The sequence below is a fragment of the Salmo salar genome, chromosome ssa12 (genome assembly GCF_905237065.1).
Source record: "Salmo salar chromosome ssa12, Ssal_v3.1, whole genome shotgun sequence".
NCBI classification, from domain to species: Eukaryota; Metazoa; Chordata; class Actinopteri; order Salmoniformes; family Salmonidae; genus Salmo; species Salmo salar.
In genome coordinates this window covers 61290879-61311232 of record NC_059453.1, presented here as the reverse complement: position 1 = coordinate 61311232, position 20354 = coordinate 61290879, and the positions used below count along the sequence as shown (strand labels likewise).

The window sequence follows — 20354 nt, the reverse complement described above, 5'->3', positions numbered from 1 at the left end:
ACTTATTTGATGTTTGATTGCCGCCATCGATAAAAGACAGAACTGTGCAGTCGTCTTCATCAACCTGGCCAAGGCTTTCGACTCTGTCAATCACCGTATTCTTATCGGCAGACTCAATAGCCTTGGTTTCTCTAATGACTGCCTCGCCTGGTTCACCAACTACTTCTCAGACAGAGTTCAGTGTGTCAAATCGGAGGGCCTGCTGTCCTGACCTCTGGCAGTCTCTATGGGGGTACCACAGGGTTCAATTCTCGGGCCGACTCTTTTCTCTGTGTATATCAACGATGTCGCTCTTGCTGCGGGTGATTCCCTGATCCACCTCTACGCAGATGACACCATTCTGTATACATCCGGCCCTTCTTTGGACACCGTGTTAACTAACCTCCAAACGAGCTTCAATGCCATACAACACTCCTTCCGTGGCCTCCAACTGCTCTTAAACGCTAGTAAAACCAAATGCATGTTTTTCAACCGTTCGCTGCCTGCACCCGCCCGCCCGTCTAGCATCACTACTCTGGACGGTTCTGATGCTGTGGTTCAAATTTTACTGACTCTAACAAACTAAGAAAGAACTCTGTCATATCACAATAGGCCTACATTTATATGCTGACCGTACTCCAAATGGCACTCGACGGCGAGTGGGTAATCCGCCTCTATCAGTCCTATTAGCCAACTAGCAATCATTGGATAACAAAATGGATGAGCTCCGATTGAGACTATCCTATCAACGGGACATTAAAAACGGTAATATCTTATGTTTCACCGATTCATTGCTGAACGTCGACATGGATAACCAACAGCTGGCTGGGTTTTCCGTGCATCAGTAAGATTGAACAGCTGCCCCCTGTAAGACAAGGAGTGGCGGTCTGTGTCTATTTGTCAATAACAGCTGGTCTCTATGTTTTGCTCGCCTGAGGTAGAGCATATCATGATAAGCTGTAGACCACACTATTTACCAAGAGAGTTTTCATCTATATTTTTCATAGCTGTCTATTTACCACCACAAATCGATGCTGGCTTTAAGACCGCACTCAACAACCTGTATAAGGCTATAAGCAAACAAGAAAATGCTCATCCAGAGGTGGCGCTCCTAGGACCCAGGACTTTAATGCAGGGAAACTTAAATCCATTTTAAATCCATAATGCAGCGAAGCTTAAATACAATTTGATTTGAACTCTTGTTAAAACAACAAACAGGACCAATGCAACTGTTTTCACAAGGTAGGGGGAAATGTACAGTGTTACGTGCTGCATCTCTCCCACCATAGGCCTCACGCCAAGGCCTGCGGTCTTGATCCTCTCCTCTTCCTAATTTATTAATGTATTCATGTATGCTGGATCAGCCCTCCTTGCGATACTACAAATATTAGCGCGCCACGATGTTTGAGTTCAGTTACTACATCGACTCTTAGCTGTCGCATAAAGTAACTTCTCTCTCATCCGAAGACTAAATTGTAGAAACTTTCTTTTGACATATTCCTCTAAAATTCCTCTCCGTCAGTAAAATGGTGAGTACAGTTTACCACAGAAATGTTGAAAGTAGTCTATTGATTTCTTTATGTGGTGTGTGCATCTCTCATTCTACTGATGGTGGTGCTATAGCTACTCATCAATTCCTAACATCTTGTTGCATAATATGTATATGGCTACATTCATATTGTGGCTGGAATTACATTTTATGGCTTAAATCAGTGGTCACTGATTTATTTGACTACCGGAATATGATAGATAGGCTATGCTTCAGACTGTCGAGGAAATACCTTATTGCCCATGGAACCCTATTTTCAATTGTAGGTTTATTACGAAATTATATAGTGAAGGTATATCTTATATAGTGGAGGTGTATCTCATGTCGACTCAATGAAAAAAAAAACATTACATTGTCGCTTTGCTGGAAAATGAAAGCTCATGTGATTGAGGTGAATTGATGCCCGTAACCATTGGCGGCGGGCTACGGATGGAGGACGATAAATAAACTTTGGTTCCAATTAACCCCTATTATCTTATACTTAATTGTCATTTGAATATAATTTGCTATCATAAAATACTGCCACGTTCAAGTTTGACTACCGAATATCTCAATTTGCGTTTAACAAACCTGAGATAGAAATTAGAACATTCCAGATCTCTTTTAATCGCAACCTCTTCTGCCTTGATGGAATTCGGCGTTTTCATGGTCGTGTGACGTGCCCACCTTGAAATGTGTTACGCTCATAAGAGCTTTATTCTAATAGTTAGCATTTTCACCCGTTTTGCCTGTTTAGTAGCTAGTAAGAATACTGTAGCCTATTAATGAGTCTATAATATGCGTTATATAAGCGACTCTTATCTTTGGTGCCTTAGCGCATATGGACGTTTAGGCATTCTGTTGGCATCTCCATCAAATGTATTATGCATAGCCGCGGGAATTTGTTTGTTTGGGGGTGGAGGGTGCTGCTATATTGGTCAGCTAATACAGGACTAATAAAGGCCCAGTGCACTACTTTTGTGAAATGTTTTAAACTAAATGTATTTGAGTCTGATAATTATCTGCACAAAACAGTTCATCTGATAATACTTGTGTAATATAAAAATACTTGCTTGATATATGTTTTCCAGTTTGTTGAAATACTTTGCAAATCCAAATAATTTATATTTGAAAACAGAAACGGTCTATTCATTCCTTTTAATTAGACACTCTTATCCAGAGCAACTTACAGTAGTGTGTGCATACATTTTCATACTGGTCCCCCGTGTGAATTGAACCCACAACCCTAGCATTGCAAGTGCCATGCTCTACCAACTGAGCCACATCATCACATTTCATCATCACATCATCACTTGATGTCTCAATGTACTCAATTACTGTATTTAGCAATGTTTTTCTTCATGGACATGGAAAGTCTACAGGTACAAACATACAGTGCATTCAGAAAGTATTCAGACCCCTTGACTTTTTCCACATTTTGTTACGTTACAGCCTTATTCTATAATTGATTAAATTGTTTTTCCCCTCATCAATCTACACACAATAACTCATAACGGCAAAGCAAAAACAGGTTTGTAGAAATGTTTGCAAATTTATTTCAAAACCCCCCCGTAAATATCACATTTACTTAAGTATTCAGACCCTTTACTCAGTACTTTGTTGAAGCACCTTTGGCAGTGATTACAGCCTCGAGTCTCCTTGGGTATGAAGCTACAAGCTTGGCACACGGTATTTGGGGAGTTTCTCCCATTCTTCTCTGCAGATCCACTCAAGTTCTGTCTGGTTGGATGGGGAGCGTCGCTGCACAGCTAATTTTCAGGTCTCTCAAGAGATGTTCGATCGGGTTCAAGTTCGGGCTCTGGCTGGGTCACTCAAGGACATTCAGAGACTTGTCCCAAAGCTACTCCTCCGTTATATTTGCTTTGTTCTTCGCCCCAGTCTGACATCGTGAGCGCTCTGGAGCAGGTTTTCATCAAGGATCTCTCTGTACTTTGTGCCGTTCATCTTTCTCTTGATCCTGACTAGTCTCACTGTCCCTGCCACTGAAAAAAATCCCCACAGTATGATGCTGTCACCACCATGCTTGTAGGGATGGTGCCAGGTTTCCTCCAGACATGGCGCTTGGCTTTCAGGCCAATGAGTTCAATCTTGGTTTCATCAGACCAGCGAATCTTGTTTCTCATGGTCTGAGAGTCCTTTAGGTGCCTTTTGGCAAACTCCAAGAGGAATGTCATGTGCCTTTTACTGAGGAATGGCTTCCTTCTGGCCACTCTACCATAAAGGCCTGATTGGTGGAGTGCTGCAAAGATGGTTGTCCTTCTGGAAGGTTCTCCCATCTCCTCAGAGGAACTCTGGAGCTCTGTCAGAGTGACCATTGGGTTCTTGGTCACCTCCCTGACCAAGGCCCATCTCCCCTGGTTGCTCAGTTTGGCCGGGCAGCCAGCTCTAGGAAGAGTCTTGGTGGTTCCAAACTTCTTTCATTTAAGAATGATGGAGGCTACTGTGTTCTTGGGGACCTTCAATACTGAAAAAATGTTTTGGTATCCTTCTCCAGATCGGTGCCTCGTCATAATCCTGTCTCTGAGCTCTACGGACAATTCCTTTGACCTCATGTCCTGTTTTTTTCTCTGACATGCACTGTCAACTGTGGGACCTTATATAGGCAGGTATGTGCCTTTCCAAATCATGTCCAATCAATCACAGGTGGACTCCAATAAAGTTGTAGAAACATCTGAAGCATGATCAATGGAAACAGGATGCACCTGAGCTCAATTTTGAGTGTCATAGCATAGGGTCTTATGTACATCGGTATTTCTGTTTTTTATTTGTAATACATTTGCAAAAATGTTTCTAAACCTGGTTTCACTTTGTCATTATGGGGTATTGTGTGTAGATTGATGATGATTTAATCAATTTTAGAATAAGGCTGAAACGTAACAAAATGTGGAAAAAGGGAAGGGGACTGAATACTTTCTGAATGCACTGTAGGTGACCAGCCTATAATACAGTAATGTACATTTACATTAAGTGGTTTGTAAGGATGTTAAATTAATACTGCACAAAAAGTGGTTGTTTTCCATGTTATTTGATCAAGAAAAATATTTAATTCGATTTGGATGTTTTAGGTCTTTGCCCTTAACTTGTAAATGTTTGAGGACAGGGTTTTGTTCTTTCAGGAGCCATTAAAATGACAATCGCAGAGAAACGGACAGGGCCACAGCTCTTACAATTCCAGCTATTGAGTCCTACAAGATACTGTTCTTAATTATACAACTACCTATTTTGCCAAAGCCGAGATCCTGAAGAAATTTTTTTGCCTGTGCTACAGATGTCTATATCGCCGCTAATACCAGTAAAGGCCCTCTTGCGGAAAAATATTTTTTCAACGTATTTTTATTTTTTAAATATATATATTTTTTTAATTCAGATTTTTCAGAGGGTGCTGCAGCACCATCAGCACCCCTACATCCCGCTGTGTCATTATCGGGGTGGCAGGTAGCCTAGCGGTTAGAGCGTTGAACTAATAACCGAAAGGTTGCAAGATCAAATCTCTGAGCGGGCAAGGTAAAAAAATCTGCCGTTCTGCCCCTGAACAAGGCAGTTAACCCACTGTTCCTAGGCTGTCATTGAAAATAAGAATTTGTTCTTAACTGACTTGCCTAGTTAAATAAAAAAAACTGTGCATCCTTCAAGAAATAGGCCTACAAGGCAAAATGAATTAAGTAGACATAAAGTGGATAACATTGACAAAATGTACCCAATGGTTCTAACATAGGAACAAACCAACCCATTACAGTTTCATCCATATTGAAGTTCCAATGGCCATCTTAGATGATCTAACTCTTTCTTTTTGGAGGAAAGTATATACACTATAATATTCATAGGAAAAAAGCAGACTCGGGTGAACCGCGTTCAACACTGAAAGCTGGTGGGGAGCTGCGTCATCCCTAATCTCTGCCGGTGCGTATGGTCTCCAGGATGAGACCTGACAGGGGGAAGGATAAGATCTTTGTCTGAAGTGGTCTTATGCAGATGGATTTGTGTTTAAACCATTGTAACCAGCTGCACCCTTGTCTTTCCATGTTCATGTTTAGTTTAGCCTTCCTGGCAGCTGCTTTCCTACCAGAGACAAGCACATTTGATATAACAGTCACCGCTTCAAGTGTACTCGCTGCACATAAAGGCTACTATTCCTATAATGGCATTACTGTTAAGTCTATGCACTGTAGAATCTGTATAGTCTTCCATTTTGCAACATGAGATGTCCATGATTTGCCCTGAGGGTTGGTGAAAATAAAGCGCCATAGCTTTTGAGCATCACTGGGCAAGTGTACCTCATAGACAAATCTAAATCGAAATGACGTAAATGTAAATCGTTATTTTTTAATGGAAAGTGCACAAACTACCCCCTCCTGTGCAAAACCTCAAACGGTTTCCTGCTAGGGCCAAGTTGCTTAGCAACGGAAATATGCAAGCAAATCCCTTGGTAACAGCAGGGTGAAGCTGGGGCGAAGAAGGGAGGGGGGAAGGGGAGGAGAGAGAGGGCGGAGGTGGGGGGATGGTTGCGTGATTCGTCCTGGTCATGCTGCAGCTTTTGGTCCTCTTGCTCTCCCTCTCTCTCACCTCCTGCAGACTGCAGTTCAGGGCGGTCCCTCTTCATGGCATAATTCCCACTTTTCCAAATCCATTTGTGCACTCAGAACAGAGGGGATGATTGTGTGGAATAGCTGCAGTGCTGCAGTGTGGGAAAAAATGCAGCCTAACTGTATTTCATCCCAGCCCCAAGCAAATCAAATCAAATGTTATTTTTCACATGCGCTGAATACAACTGGTGTAGCCATTACATGAAAGAATTGCTTACGATCCCTTCCCAATAATGCAGAGTTTACAAATAATAATAGTAACAGAAGAGTAATAAAATAAAAGGTGAAAGAATGGAGCTACTATATACAGGGAGTACCAGTACCAGATCACTGTGGAGCTATATACAGGGAGTACCAGTACCAGATCAATGTGGAGCTATATACAGGGAGTACCAGTACCAGATCAATGTGGAGCTATATACAGGGAGTACCAGATCAATGTGGAGCTATATACAGGGAGTACCAGTACCAGAGCAATGTGGAGCTATATACAGGGAGTACCAGTACCAGATCAATGTGGAGCTATATACAGGGAGTACCAGTACCAGATCAATGTGGAGCTATATACAGGGAGTACCAGTACCAGATCAATGTGGAGCTATATACAGGGAGTACCAGTACCAGATCAATGTGGAGCTATATACAGGGAGTACCAGTACCAGATCAATGTGGAGCTATATACAGGGAGTACCAGTACCAGAGCAATGTGGAGCTATATACAGGGAGTACCAGTACCAGATCAATGTGGAGCTATATACAGGGAGTACCAGTACCAGATCAATGTGGAGCTATATACAGGGAGTACCAGTACCAGATCAATGTGGAGCTATATACAGGGAGTACCAGTACCAGATCACTGTGGAGCTATATACAGGGAGTACCAGTACCAGATCAATGTGGAGCTATATACAGGGAGTACCAGTACCAGATCAATGTGGAGCTATATACAGGGAGTACCAGCACCAGATCAATGTGGAGCTATATACAGGGAGCCAGTACCAGATCAATGTGGAGCTATATACAGGGAGTACCAGTACCAGATCAATGTGGAGCTATATACAGGGAGTACCAGTACCAGATCAATGTGGAGCTATATACAGGGAGCCACCAGATCAATGTGGAGCTATATACAGGGAGTACCAGTACCAGATCAATGTGGAGCTATATACAGGGAGTACCAGTACCAGATCAATGTGGAGCTATATACAGGGAGTACCAGTACCAGATCAATGTGGAGCTATATACAGGGAGTACCAGTACCAGATCAATGTGGAGCTATATACAGGGAGTACCAGTACCAGATCAATGTGGAGCTATATACAGGGAGTACCAGTACCAGATCAATGTGGAGCTATATACAGGGAGTACCAGTACCAGATCAATGTGGAGCTATATACAGGGAGTACCAGTACCAGATCAATGTGGAGCTATATACAGGGAGGACCAGATCAATGTGGAGCTATATACAGGGAGTACCAGTACCAGATCAATGTGGAGCTATATACAGGGAGGACCAGATCAATGTGGAGTTATATACAGGGAGTACCAGATCAATGTGGAGCTATATACAGGGAGTACCAGTACCAGATCAATGTGGAGCTATATACAGGGAGTACCAGTACCAGATCAATGTGGAGCTATATACAGGGAGTACCAGTACCAGATCAATGTGGAGCTATATACAGGGAGTACCAGTACCAGATCAATGTGGAGCTATATACAGGGAGTACCAGTACCAGATCAATGTGGAGATATATACAGGGAGTACCAGCACCAGATCAATGTGGAGCTATATACAGGGAGTACCAGTACCAGATCAATGTGGAGCTATATACAGGGAGTACCAGTACCAGATCAATGTGGAGCTATATACAGGGAGTACCAGTACCAGATCAATGTGGAGCTATATACAGGGAGTACCAGTACCAGATCAATGTGGAGCTATATACAGGGAGTACCAGTACCAGATCAATGTGGAGCTATATACAGGGGAGTACCAGTACCAGATCAATGTGGAGCTATATACAGGGAGTACCAGTACCAGATCAATGTGGAGCTATATACAGGGAGTACCAGTACCAGATCAATGTGGAGCTATATACAGGGAGTACCAGTACCAGATCAATGTGGAGCTATATACAGGGAGTACCAGTACCAGATCAATGTGGAGCTATATACAGGGAGTACCAGTACCAGATCAATGTGGAGCTATATACAGGGAGTACCAGTACCAGATCAATGTGGAGCTATATACAGGGAGGACCAGATCAATGTGGAGCTATATACAGGGAGTACCAGTACCAGATCAATGTGGAGCTATATACAGGGAGGACCAGATCAATGTGGAGTTATATACAGGGAGTACCAGATCAATGTGGAGCTATATACAGGGAGTACCAGTACCAGATCAATGTGGAGCTATATACAGGGAGTACCAGTACCAGATCAATGTGGAGCTATATACAGGGAGGACCAGATCAATGTGGAGCTATATACAGGGAGTACCAGTACCAGATCAATGTGGAGCTATATACAGGGAGGACCAGATCAATGTGGAGTTATATACAGGGAGTACCAGATCACTGTGGAGCTATATACAGGGAGTACCAGTACCAGATCAATGTGGAGCTATATACAGGGAGGACCAGATCAATGTGGAGTTATATACAGGGAGTACCAGATCAATGTGGAGCTATATACAGGGAGTACCAGTACCAGATCAATGTGGAGCTATATACAGGGAGTACCAGTACCAGATCAATGTGGAGCTATATACAGGGAGTACCAGTACCAGATCAATGTGGAGCTATATACAGGGAGTACCAGTACCAGATCAATGTGGAGCTATATACAGGGAGTACCAGATCAATGTGGAGCTATATACAGGGAGTACCAGTACCAGATCAATGTGGAGCTATATACAGGGAGGACCAGTACCAGATCAATGTGGAGCTATATACAGGGAGTACCAGTACCAGATCAATGTGGAGCTATATACAGGGAGTACCAGTACCAGATCAATGTGGAGCTATATACAGGGATTACCAGTACCAGATCAATGTGGAGCTATATACAGGGAGTACCAGTACCAGATCAATGTGGAGCTATATACAGGGGAGTACCAGTACCAGATCAATGTGGAGCTATATACAGGGAGTACCAGTACCAGATCAATGTGGAGCTATATACAGGGAGTACCAGTACCAGATCAATGTGGAGCTATATACAGGGAGTACCAGTACCAGATCAATGTGGAGCTATATACAGGGAGTACCAGTACCAGATCAATGTGGAGCTATATACAGGGAGTACCAGTACCAGATCAATGTGGAGCTATATACAGGGAGTACCAGTACCAGATCAATGTGGAGCTATATACAGGGAGTACCAGTACCAGATCAATGTGGAGCTATATACAGGGAGTACCAGTACCAGATCAATGTGGAGCTATATACAGGGAGTACCAGTACCAGATCAATGTGGAGCTATATACAGGGAGTACCAGTACCAGATCAATGTGGAGCTATATACAGGGAGTACCAGTACCAGATCAATGTGGAGCTATATACAGGGAGTACCAGTACCAGATCAATGTGGAGCTATATACAGGGAGTACCAGTACCAGGTCAATGTGGAGCTATATACAGGGAGTACCAGTACCAGATCAATGTGGAGCTATATACAGGGAGTACCAGTACCAGATCAATGTGGAGCTATATACAGGGAGTACCAGTACCAGATCAATGTGGAGCTATATACAGGGAGTACCAGTACCAGATCAATGTGGAGCTATATACAGGGAGTACCAGTACCAGATCAATGTGGAGCTATATACAGGGAGTACCAGTACCAGATCAATGTGGAGCTATATACAGGGAGTACCAGTACCAGATCAATGTGGAGCTATATACAGGGAGTACCAGTACCAGATCAATGTGGAGCTATATACAGGGAGTACCAGTACCAGATCAATGTGGAGCTATATACAGGGAGTACCAGTACCAGATCAATGTGGAGCTATATACAGGGAGTACCAGTACCAGATCAATGTGGAGCTATATACAGGGAGTACCAGTACCAGATCAATGTGGAGCTATATACAGGGAGTACCAGTACCAGATCAATGTGGAGCTATATACAGGGAGTACCAGTACCAGATCAATGTGGAGCTATATACAGGGAGTACCAGTACCAGATCAATGTGGAGCTATATACAGGGAGTACCAGTACCAGATCAATGTGGAGCTATATACAGGGAGTACCAGTACCAGATCAATGTGGAGCTATATACAGGGAGTACCAGTACCAGATCAATGTGGAGCTATATACAGGGAGTACCAGTACCAGATCAATGTGGAGCTATATACAGGGAGTACCAGTACCAGATCAATGTGGAGCTATATACAGGGAGTACCAGCACCAGATCAATGTGGAGCTATATACAGGGAGTACCAGCACCAGATCAATGTGGAGCTATATACAGGGAGTACCAGTACCAGATCAATGTGGAGCTATATACAGGGAGTACCAGTACCAGATCAATGTGGAGCTATATACAGGGAGTACCAGTACCAGATCAATGTGGAGCTATATACAGGGAGTACCAGTACCAGATCAATGTGGAGCTATATACAGGGAGTACCAGTACCAGATCAATGTGGAGCTATATACAGGGAGTACCAGTACCAGATCAATGTGGAGCTATATACAGGGAGTACCAGTACCAGATCAATGTGGAGCTATATACAGGGAGTACCAGTACCAGATCAATGTGGAGCTATATACAGGGAGTACCAGTACCAGATCAATGTGGAGCTATATACAGGGAGTACCAGTACCAGATCAATGTGGAGCTATATACAGGGATTACCAGTACCAGATCAATGTGGAGCTATATACAGGGATTACCAGTACCAGATCAATGTGGAGCTATATACAGGGAGTACCAGATCAATGTGGAGCTATATACAGGGATTACCAGTACCAGATCAATGTGGAGCTATATACAGGGAGTACCAGTACCAGATCAATGTGGAGCTATATGCAGGGATTACCAGTACCAGATCAATGTGGAGCTATATACAGAGAGTACCAGCACCAGATCAATGTGGAGCTATATACAGGGAGTACCAGATCAATGTGGAGCTATATACAGGGAGTACCAGTACCAGATCAATGTGGAGCTATATACAGGGAGTACCAGCACCAGATCAATGTGGAGCTATATACAGGGAGTACCAGTACCAGATCAATGTGGAGCTATATACAGGGAGTACCAGTACCAGATCAATGTGGAGCTATATACAGGGAGTACCAGTACCAGATCAATGTGGAGCTATATACAGGGAGTACCAGTACCAGATCAATGTGGAGCTATATACAGGGAGTACCAGTACCAGATCAATGTGGAGCTATATACAGGGAGTACCAGTACCAGATCAATGTGGAGCTATATACAGGGAGTACCAGTACCAGATCAATGTGGAGCTATATACAGGGAGTACCAGTACCAGATCAATGTGGAGCTATATACAGGGAGTACCAGTACCAGATCAATGTGGAGCTATATACAGGGAGTACCAGTACCAGATCAATGTGGAGCTATATACAGGGAGTACCAGTACCAGATCAATGTGGAGCTATATACAGGGAGTACCAGCACCAGATCAATGTGGAGCTATATACAGGGATTACCAGTACCAGATCAATGTGGAGCTATATACAGGGAGTACCAGCACCAGATCAATGTGGAGCTATATACAGGGAGTACCAGTACCAGATCAATGTGGAGCTATATACAGGGAGTACCAGTACCAGATCAATGTGGAGCTATATACAGGGAGTACCAGTACCAGATCAATGTGGAGCTATATACAGGGAGTACCAGTACCAGATCAATGTGGAGCTATATACAGGGAGTACCAGTACCAGATCAATGTGGAGCTATATACAGGGAGTACCAGTACCAGATCAATGTGGAGCTATATACAGGGAGTACCAGTACCAGATCAATGTGGAGCTATATACAGGGAGTACCAGATCAATGTGGAGCTATATACAGGGAGTACCAGTACCAGATCAATGTGGAGCTATATACAGGGATTACCAGTACCAGATCAATGTGGAGCTATATACAGGGAGTACCAGTACCAGATCAATGTGGAGCTATATACAGGGAGTACCAGTACCAGATCAATGTGGAGCTATATACAGGGAGTACCAGTACCAGATCAATGTGGAGCTATATACAGGGAGTACCAGTACCAGATCAATGTGGAGCTATATACAGGGATTACCAGTACCAGATCAATGTGGAGCTATATACAGGGGAGTACCAGTACCAGATCAATGTGGAGCTATATACAGGGAGTACCAGCACCAGATCAATGTGGAGCTATATACAGGGAGTACCAGTACCAGATCAATGTGGAGCTATATACAGGGAGTACCAGCACCAGATCAATGTGGAGCTATATACAGGGAGTACCAGTACCAGATCAATGTGGAGCTATATACAGGGAGTACCAGTACCAGATCAATGTGGAGCTATATACAGGGATTACCAGTACCAGATCAATGTGGAGCTATATACAGGGAGTACCAGTACCAGATCAATGTGGAGCTATATACAGGGAGGACCAGTACCAGATCAATGTGGAGATATATACAGGGAGTACCAGCACCAGATCAATGTGGAGCTATATACAGGGAGTACCAGATCAATGTGGAGCTATATACAGGGAGTACCAGTACCAGATCAATGTGGAGCTATATACAGGGATTACCAGTACCAGATCAATGTGGAGCTATATACAGGGATTACCAGTACCAGATCAATGTGGAGCTATATACAGGGAGTACCAGCACCAGATCAATGTGGAGCTATATACAGGGAGTACCAGCACCAGATCAATGTGGAGCTATATACAGGGATTACCAGTACCAGATCAATGTGGAGCTATATACAGGGAGTACCAGCACCAGATCAATGTAGAGCTATATACAGGGAGTACCAGCACCAGATCAATGTGGAGCTATATACAGGGAGTACCAGTACCAGATCAATGTGGAGCTATATACAGGGAGTACCAGTACCAGATCAATGTGGAGATATATACAGGGAGTACCAGATCAATGTGGAGCTATATACAGAGAGTACCAGTACCAGATCAATGTGGAGCTATATACAGGGGGTACCAGTACCAGGTCAATGTGGAGCTATATACAGGGAGTACCAGTACCAGATCAATGTGGAGCTATATACAGGGAGTACCACTACCAGATCAATGTGGAGCTATATACAGGGAGGACCAGTACCAGATCAATGTGGAGATATATACAGGGAGTACCAGCACCAGATCAATGTGGAGCTATATACAGGGAGTACCAGATCAATGTGGAGCTATATACAGGGGGTACTAGTACCAGATCAATGTGGAGCTATATACAGGGAGTACCAGCACCAGATCAATGTGGAGCTATATACAGGGAGTACCAGATCAATGTGGAGCTATATACAGGAAGTACCAGTACCAGATCAATGTGGAGCTATATACAGGGAGTACCAGATCAATGTGGAGCTATATACAGGGAGTACCAGTACCAGATCAATGTGGAGCTATATACAGGGAGTACCAGATCAATGTGGAGCTATATACAGGGAGTACCAGTACCAGATCAATGTGGAGCTATATACAGGGAGTACCAGTACCAGATCAATGTGGAGCTATATACAGGGAGTACCAGTACCAGATCAATGTGGAGCTATATACAGGGAGTACCAGATCAATGTGGAGCTATATACAGGGAGTACCAGATCAATGTGGAGCTATATACAGGGAGTACCAGTAGCAGATCAATGTGGAGCTATATGCAGGGAGTACCAGATCAATGTGGAGCTATATACAGGGAGTACCAGTACCAGATCAATGTGGAGCTATATACAGAGAGTACCAGTACCAGATCAATGTGGAGCTATATACACTGAGTACCAGCACCAGATCAATGTGCAGAGGTACGAGATATTTGAGGTAGATACTGTGTGTACATTCTTTATATTTTTTAAATGTATTTAACCTTTATTTAACTAGGCAAGTCAGTTAAGAACAAATTCTTATTTCCAACGACGGCCAACCAAAAGACAAAAGGTCGCCTTGCTGGTACGGGGGCCTGGGATTAAAAATACAAATAAATACAATATAAATATAGGACAAAACACACATCACAACAAGAGAGACAACACTACATACAGATAGACCTAAGACAACAGCATAGCAAGGCAGCAACACATGACAACACAGCATGGTAGCAACACAACATAACAACAACATGGTAGCAACACAAAACATGGTTCAATCATTATTGGGCACAGACAACAGCACAAAGGGCAAGAAGGTAGAGACAACAATACATCACACAAAGCAGCCCCAACTGTCAGTAAGAGTGTCCATGATTGAGTCTTTGAATGGAGAGATTGAGATAAAACTGTCCAGTTTGAGTGTTTGTTACGGCACATTCCAGTCGCTAGCTGCAGCGAACTGAGGGATGTGTGTGCTTTGGGGACCTTTAACAGAATGTGACTGGCAGAACGGGTGTTGTATGTGGAGGATGAGGGCTGCAGTAGATATCTCAGATATGGGGGAGTGAGGCCTAAGAGCGTTTTATAAATAAGAGCGTTTTATAAATGCGACGGGTATACAGAGATGACCAGTTTACAGAGGAGTATAGAGTGCAGTGATGTGTCCTATAAGGAGCATTGGTGGCAAATCTGATGGCCGAATGGTAAAGAACATCTAGCCGCACGAGAGCACTCTTACCTGCCAATCTATAAATTATGGCTCCGTAATCTAGCATGGGTAGGATGGTCATCTGAATCAGGGTTAGTTTGGCAGCTGGGGTGAAAGAGAAGCGATTACGATAGAGGAAACCAAGTCTAGTTTTAACTTTAGCCTGCAGCTTTGATATGTGCTGAGAGAAGGACAGTGCACCGTCTAGCCATACTCCCAAAGTACTTGTATGAGGTGACCACCTCAAGCTCTAAACCCTCAGAGGTAGTAATAACACCTGTGGGAAGAGGGGCATTCTTCTTACCAAACCACATGACCTTTGTTTTGGATGTGTTCAGAACAAGGTTAAGGGTAGAGAAAGCTTGTTGGACACTAAGAAAGCTTTGTTGTAGAGCTTTTAACAAAATCCGGGGAGGGGCCAGCTGAGTATAAGTCTGTATCATCTGCATATAAATGGATGAGAGAGCTTCCTACTGCCTGAGCTATGTTGTTGATGTAAATTGAGAAGAGCATGGGGCCTAGGATCGAGCCTTGGTGTACTCCCTTGGTGACAGGCAGTGGCTGAGACAGCAGATTTTCTGACTTTATACACTGCACTCTTTGAGAGAAGTAGTTAGCAAACCAGGCCAAAGACCCCTTAGAGACACCAATACTCCTTAGCCAGCCCACAAGAATGGAATGGTCTACCGTATCAAAAGCTTTGGCCAAGTCAATAAAAATAGCAGCACAATATTGCTTAGAATCAAGGGCAATGGTGACATCATTGAGGACCTTTAAGGTTGCAGTGACACATCCATAACCTGAGTGGAAACCAGATTGCATACCTGAGAGAATACTATAGACATCAAGAAAGCCAGTCAGTTGATTATTGACAAGTTTTTCTAACACTTTTGATAAACAGGGCAAAATAGAAATTGGCCTATAACAGTTAGGATCTGCTTGATCTCCCCCTTTAAATAAAGGACGAACCGTGGCTGCCTTCCAAGCAATGGGAACCTCCCCAGAAAGGAGAGACAGGTTATAAAGGTTGGAGATAGGCTTGGCGATGATAGAGGCAGCAACCTTAAAGAAGAAAGGGTCTAAACCATGTGACCCAGATGTTTTTTGGGGGTCAAGTTTAAGGAGCTCTTTTAGCATCTCGGACTCAGTGACCGCCTACAGGGAGAAACTTTGTAGCGGGGCAGGGGAAAAAGAGGGAGAAGCATCGAGGGATAGTCGCATTAGAAGGGGTGGGAGATGAGGAAATGTTGGACGGGCAAGGAGGCATGGCTGAGTCAATAGGATTCCTGACTTAATGAACTGGTGATTAAAGAGCTCAGCCATGTGCTTCTTGTCAGTTACAACCACATCATCAACATTAAGGGACATGGGCAGCTGTGAGGAGGAGGGTTTATTCTCCAGGTCTTTATCTGTTTTCCAGAATTTCTTGGGGTTAGACCCATAGAGAGAGAACTGCTCCTTAAAGTAACTAACTTTGGCCTTCCAGATAGCCTGAGTGCACTTATTTCTCATTTGCCTGAATGATAGCCAGTCAGCCTGAGTATGCGTGTGCCGAGCCTTTCGCCAAATGCAATTCTTAAGGTGGAGTAACTGAAAGATCACAGTTGAACCAGGGGCTGAACCTGTTTTTAATTCTCATTTTCTTTATGGGGGCGTGTTTGTTAACAATACCACTGAAAATATCAAAAAAGAAGGTCCAAGCGTCTTCAACAGAGGGGATCAAGCTGATTCTATACCATTAAAGTAGCAAGCATCTACCCTACATGAAGGCAGGGTAAAGTGACAAATCATCAGGATAGATAATAATATGAGTAAAATAAAGGACAGAGTAGCAGCAGCAAATGATGAGTGTAAAAGTGTGTGTCTGTATGTGTGTGTATGCGTATGTAGTGTATGTGAATGTGTATATAGTCTAGTGAGTATGTGTAGGGTCAGGGCAGATAGTTTGGGCAACCATAAATGGACTATTTAGCAGTCTTATGGCTTGGGAGTAGATGCTGTCTCGGAGCCTGTTGGTCCAAGAGACTATTTTACATTTTTTAATTTTAAACCTTTATTTAACTAGGCAAGCCAGTTAAGAACAGATTCTTGTTTACAATGATGGTCTAGGAACAGTGGGTTAACTGCCTTATTCAGGGGCAGAACGACAAGTTTTTACCTTGTCAGCTCGGGGATTTGATCTAGCAATCTTTCAGTTACTGGCCCAACGCTCTAGGCTACCTGCCGCCCCGATGATCCGGTAGTGTTTGCCGGACAGTAGCAGAGTGAACAGTCTATGGCTTGGATGGCTGGAGTTTTGGCAATTCTTCGGGCCTTCATCTGACACCCCATGATATAGAGATCCCGGATGGCAGGGATGATGTACTGGGCTGTCCGCAACACCCTCTCCTTTGCAGTCGAGGGCGGTGCATTTGCCATACCAAGTGGGGATGCAGCCAGTCAAGTTGCTCTCGATGGTGCAGCTGTAGAACTTCACAAATCTTTTCAGCCTCCTGAGGGGGAAGAAGCTCTACCATGCCCTCTTCAAGACTGTGCGGGTGTGTGTGGACCATGTTAAGTCCTTAGTGATGTGCATTCAATCATGGGGGAAAATGTAGCACAATAGAGTTTGCCCTTCAGATGAAAAGAGTGCAAGAATCTGATTTGCATTGGATTAGATATAATGGAGACCGGATGCCATTTTGAATGTGTGCCCTCTTTCCATTGGCTCTCCTCTCATAAATGCACATGCCAATGCATTGGTGACATCGTTGGACATGTCCTTACAGTGTGATCCAATTAAATTGCGCTCTCTTCTCTTTCTCAAGCGTGAGTGTATCTCCATCCATGTGGGTCAGGCTGGTGTCCAGATTGGCAATGCCTGCTGGGAGCTCTATTGTCTGGAGCATGGGATCCAGCCAGATGGTCAGATGCCCAGTGACAAGACCATTGGAGGAGGAGACGACTCCTTCAACACCTTCTTCAGTGAGACTGGAGCTGGCAAGCATGTCCCAAGGGCTGTTTTTGTGGATCTGGAGCCCACTGTCATTGGTACGATCTCTTTGTCTTCAAACAATGATGATGACACTATGGTATCTCCTTAGTCTTGAGCCCTCAGCTTACAGGTCTTTCTTTTTCCAGATGAGGTGCGAACTGGAACTTACCGCCAGCTCTTCCATCCTGAGCAGCTGATCACTGGGAAGGAGGATGCAGCCAACAACTACGCCCGTGGGCATTACACCATCGGCAAAGAGATCATAGACTTGGTTTTGGACAGGACTCGCAAACTGGTGAGAACTTACATATGATGTCGTATTAACATACACTCTACCCACATCTCTGTAAATTCTGTGTCTTTATCCCTCCATAATGATCTGAAACACCTCTCCTTCTCTCCAGGCTGACCAGTGCACTGGCCTCCAGGGCTTCCTAGTCTTCCACAGCTTTGGAGGTGGCACCGGTTCTGGTTTCACTTCCCTGTTGATGGAACGCCTGTCTGTTGACTATGGCAAGAAGTCCAAGCTTGAGTTCTCCATCTACCCAGCTCCCCAGGTGTCCACAGCTGTTGTTGAGCCCTACAACGCCATCCTGACCACCCACACAACCCTGGAGCATTCTGACTGTGCTTTCATGGTAGACAATGAGGCCATATATGACATCTGCCGTAGGAACCTCGATATCGAGCGTCCCACCTACACTAATCTTAACCGGTTGATCAGCCAGATTGTGTCCTCCATCACTGCTTCCCTCCGATTCGATGGTGCCCTCAATGTTGATCTGACAGAGTTCCAGACCAACTTGGTGCCCTATCCCCGTATCCACTTCCCCCTGGCCACCTATGCCCCAGTGATCTCAGCAGAGAGGGCTTACCATGAGCAGCTCTCTGTGTCTGAGATCACCAATGCTTGCTTTGAGCCATGTAATCAGATGGTGAAATGTGACCCACGTCACGGCAAGTACATGGCCTGCTGTCTGCTGTACCGTGGCGACGTTGTGCCCAAAGACGTTAACGCTGCCATTGCCACCATCAAAACAAAACGCTCCATCCAGTTTGTAGACTGGTGCCCAACTGGTTTCAAGGTTGGTATCAACTACCAGCCCCCAACTGTGGTACCTGGTGGAGATCTGGCCAAGGTCCAGAGGGCAGTGTGCATGCTTAGCAACACCACTGCTATTGCAGAGGCCTGGGCCCGCCTTGACCACAAGTTTGACCTGATGTATGCCAAGCGTGCTTTCGTGCACTGGTACGTAGGTGAGGGTATGGAGGAGGGGGAGTTCTCTGAGGCCAGGGAAGACATGGCTGCCCTGGAGAAAGATTATGAGGAGGTGGGTGTCGACTCCATTGAGGGAGAGGGAGAGGAGGAGGGAGAGGAGTATTAAAGTGAAGTGACTTGATTCACCCTAGTCATATCGCTAGCATGCTTATCACTGGTCAGAAGTTTACATGGCTCAGCTTTCCTTATTAGCGTTGGAAATGGCTTGCAAACACAGTCACACATCATAGATATTCATGCACTCCATTGGCACCGAAGGTTGTTAATGGAATTTGCTGTGGTTGTGTTCAGGGAATGTCATTGTGTTGCAATGGTTTTACTTTTGACGGTTTTATGTTATTTTACACTGCAGCGGTCTGTCCTCTTTTGTCTGTTATATACAATAAATTACTGGAGGAGTTTTGCTTCTTGTCTTTCTTTCTTAATTAATTAATTTGGTTTTTTCTTCACTCACTAAAATTTACCATAGTTTCTCAAGAAGGAATCATTTGATTGTTGCAGGGTAATAACAATGTAGGTAGTAGGTACACATTGTTACGTAGTTCTACAACTACCTGTTTGTGTAATTACACATTGACAATTTATATGTTTATATTTAGCTGAACCTCACCCTAAAATTATTGTTTTATATCCGTGTGCAAATCTTTCAAAGTGCATGTTGCAAGAAGACATAACTATGTAACAATGTGTACCTAAAACACTGTAATTACATTAGGAAATGAACATGGTAATTAACATAACACTTAATGAAAAGTGGTGCAACTTGCTTTCCAGTAGTGCTAATAGCCTACAATATAGCACAACCATCTGCATTCAAATATAGATTTTATTCTTCAGGCATATCTATCTGCAGCAACATTATGCTATTTTCTAGCAACTTTACAAAATATTTTATGCAGAATCCTGAGAAATGTCACCTGAATCAAAACAATCAAGAATGAAATGAACATTTGAATGCAGTAGAGTTGTGCATTTCTTTTTTTATTGACAACTGGTCTCCAGTGGCGAAGCGCAAATTCGGGGCCCGCCCGCAAGGTCCAAGCAAGGGACTTTGTCATGGGGCAGAGAGAAAAATTAAGTTTTATTGCTAATATCTTTGTCACGTCCTGACCAGTAATAGGGGTTATTTGTTATTGTAGTTTGGTCAGGACGTGGCTGGGGGTGTTTGTTTTATGTGGTTCGGGCTATGTATTTAGGTAGAGGG

General features: G+C 43.9%; 1 protein-coding gene across 1 annotated transcript; it reads left to right on the top strand.

Annotated features, from left to right (window-relative positions):
* The first annotated feature begins 1386 nt into the window (after window positions 1-1386).
* Window positions 1387-19549, top strand: LOC106565439 (tubulin alpha chain). The gene is made up of 4 exons (XM_014132580.2): window positions 1387-1508; window positions 17705-17927; window positions 18018-18166; window positions 18276-19549. Exons 1-4 carry the CDS (start codon window positions 1506-1508, stop codon window positions 19254-19256), a joined length of 1356 nt encoding a protein of 451 aa, XP_013988055.1. The 5' UTR covers window positions 1387-1505; the 3' UTR covers window positions 19257-19549.
* Window positions 19550-20354: the final 805 nt, after the last annotated feature.

What these genes read in the sequence shown, in the direction of transcription:
- LOC106565439 (XM_014132580.2), top strand. An exon ending in TCTGGAGCCCACTGTCATTG is followed by an intron (nt 17,928 to 18,017) that starts GTACGATCTCTT and finishes TTCTTTTTCCAG; the next exon opens with ATGAGGTGCGAACTGGAACT. An exon ending in TGGACAGGACTCGCAAACTG is followed by an intron (nt 18,167 to 18,275) that starts GTGAGAACTTAC and finishes CCTTCTCTCCAG; the next exon opens with GCTGACCAGTGCACTGGCCT.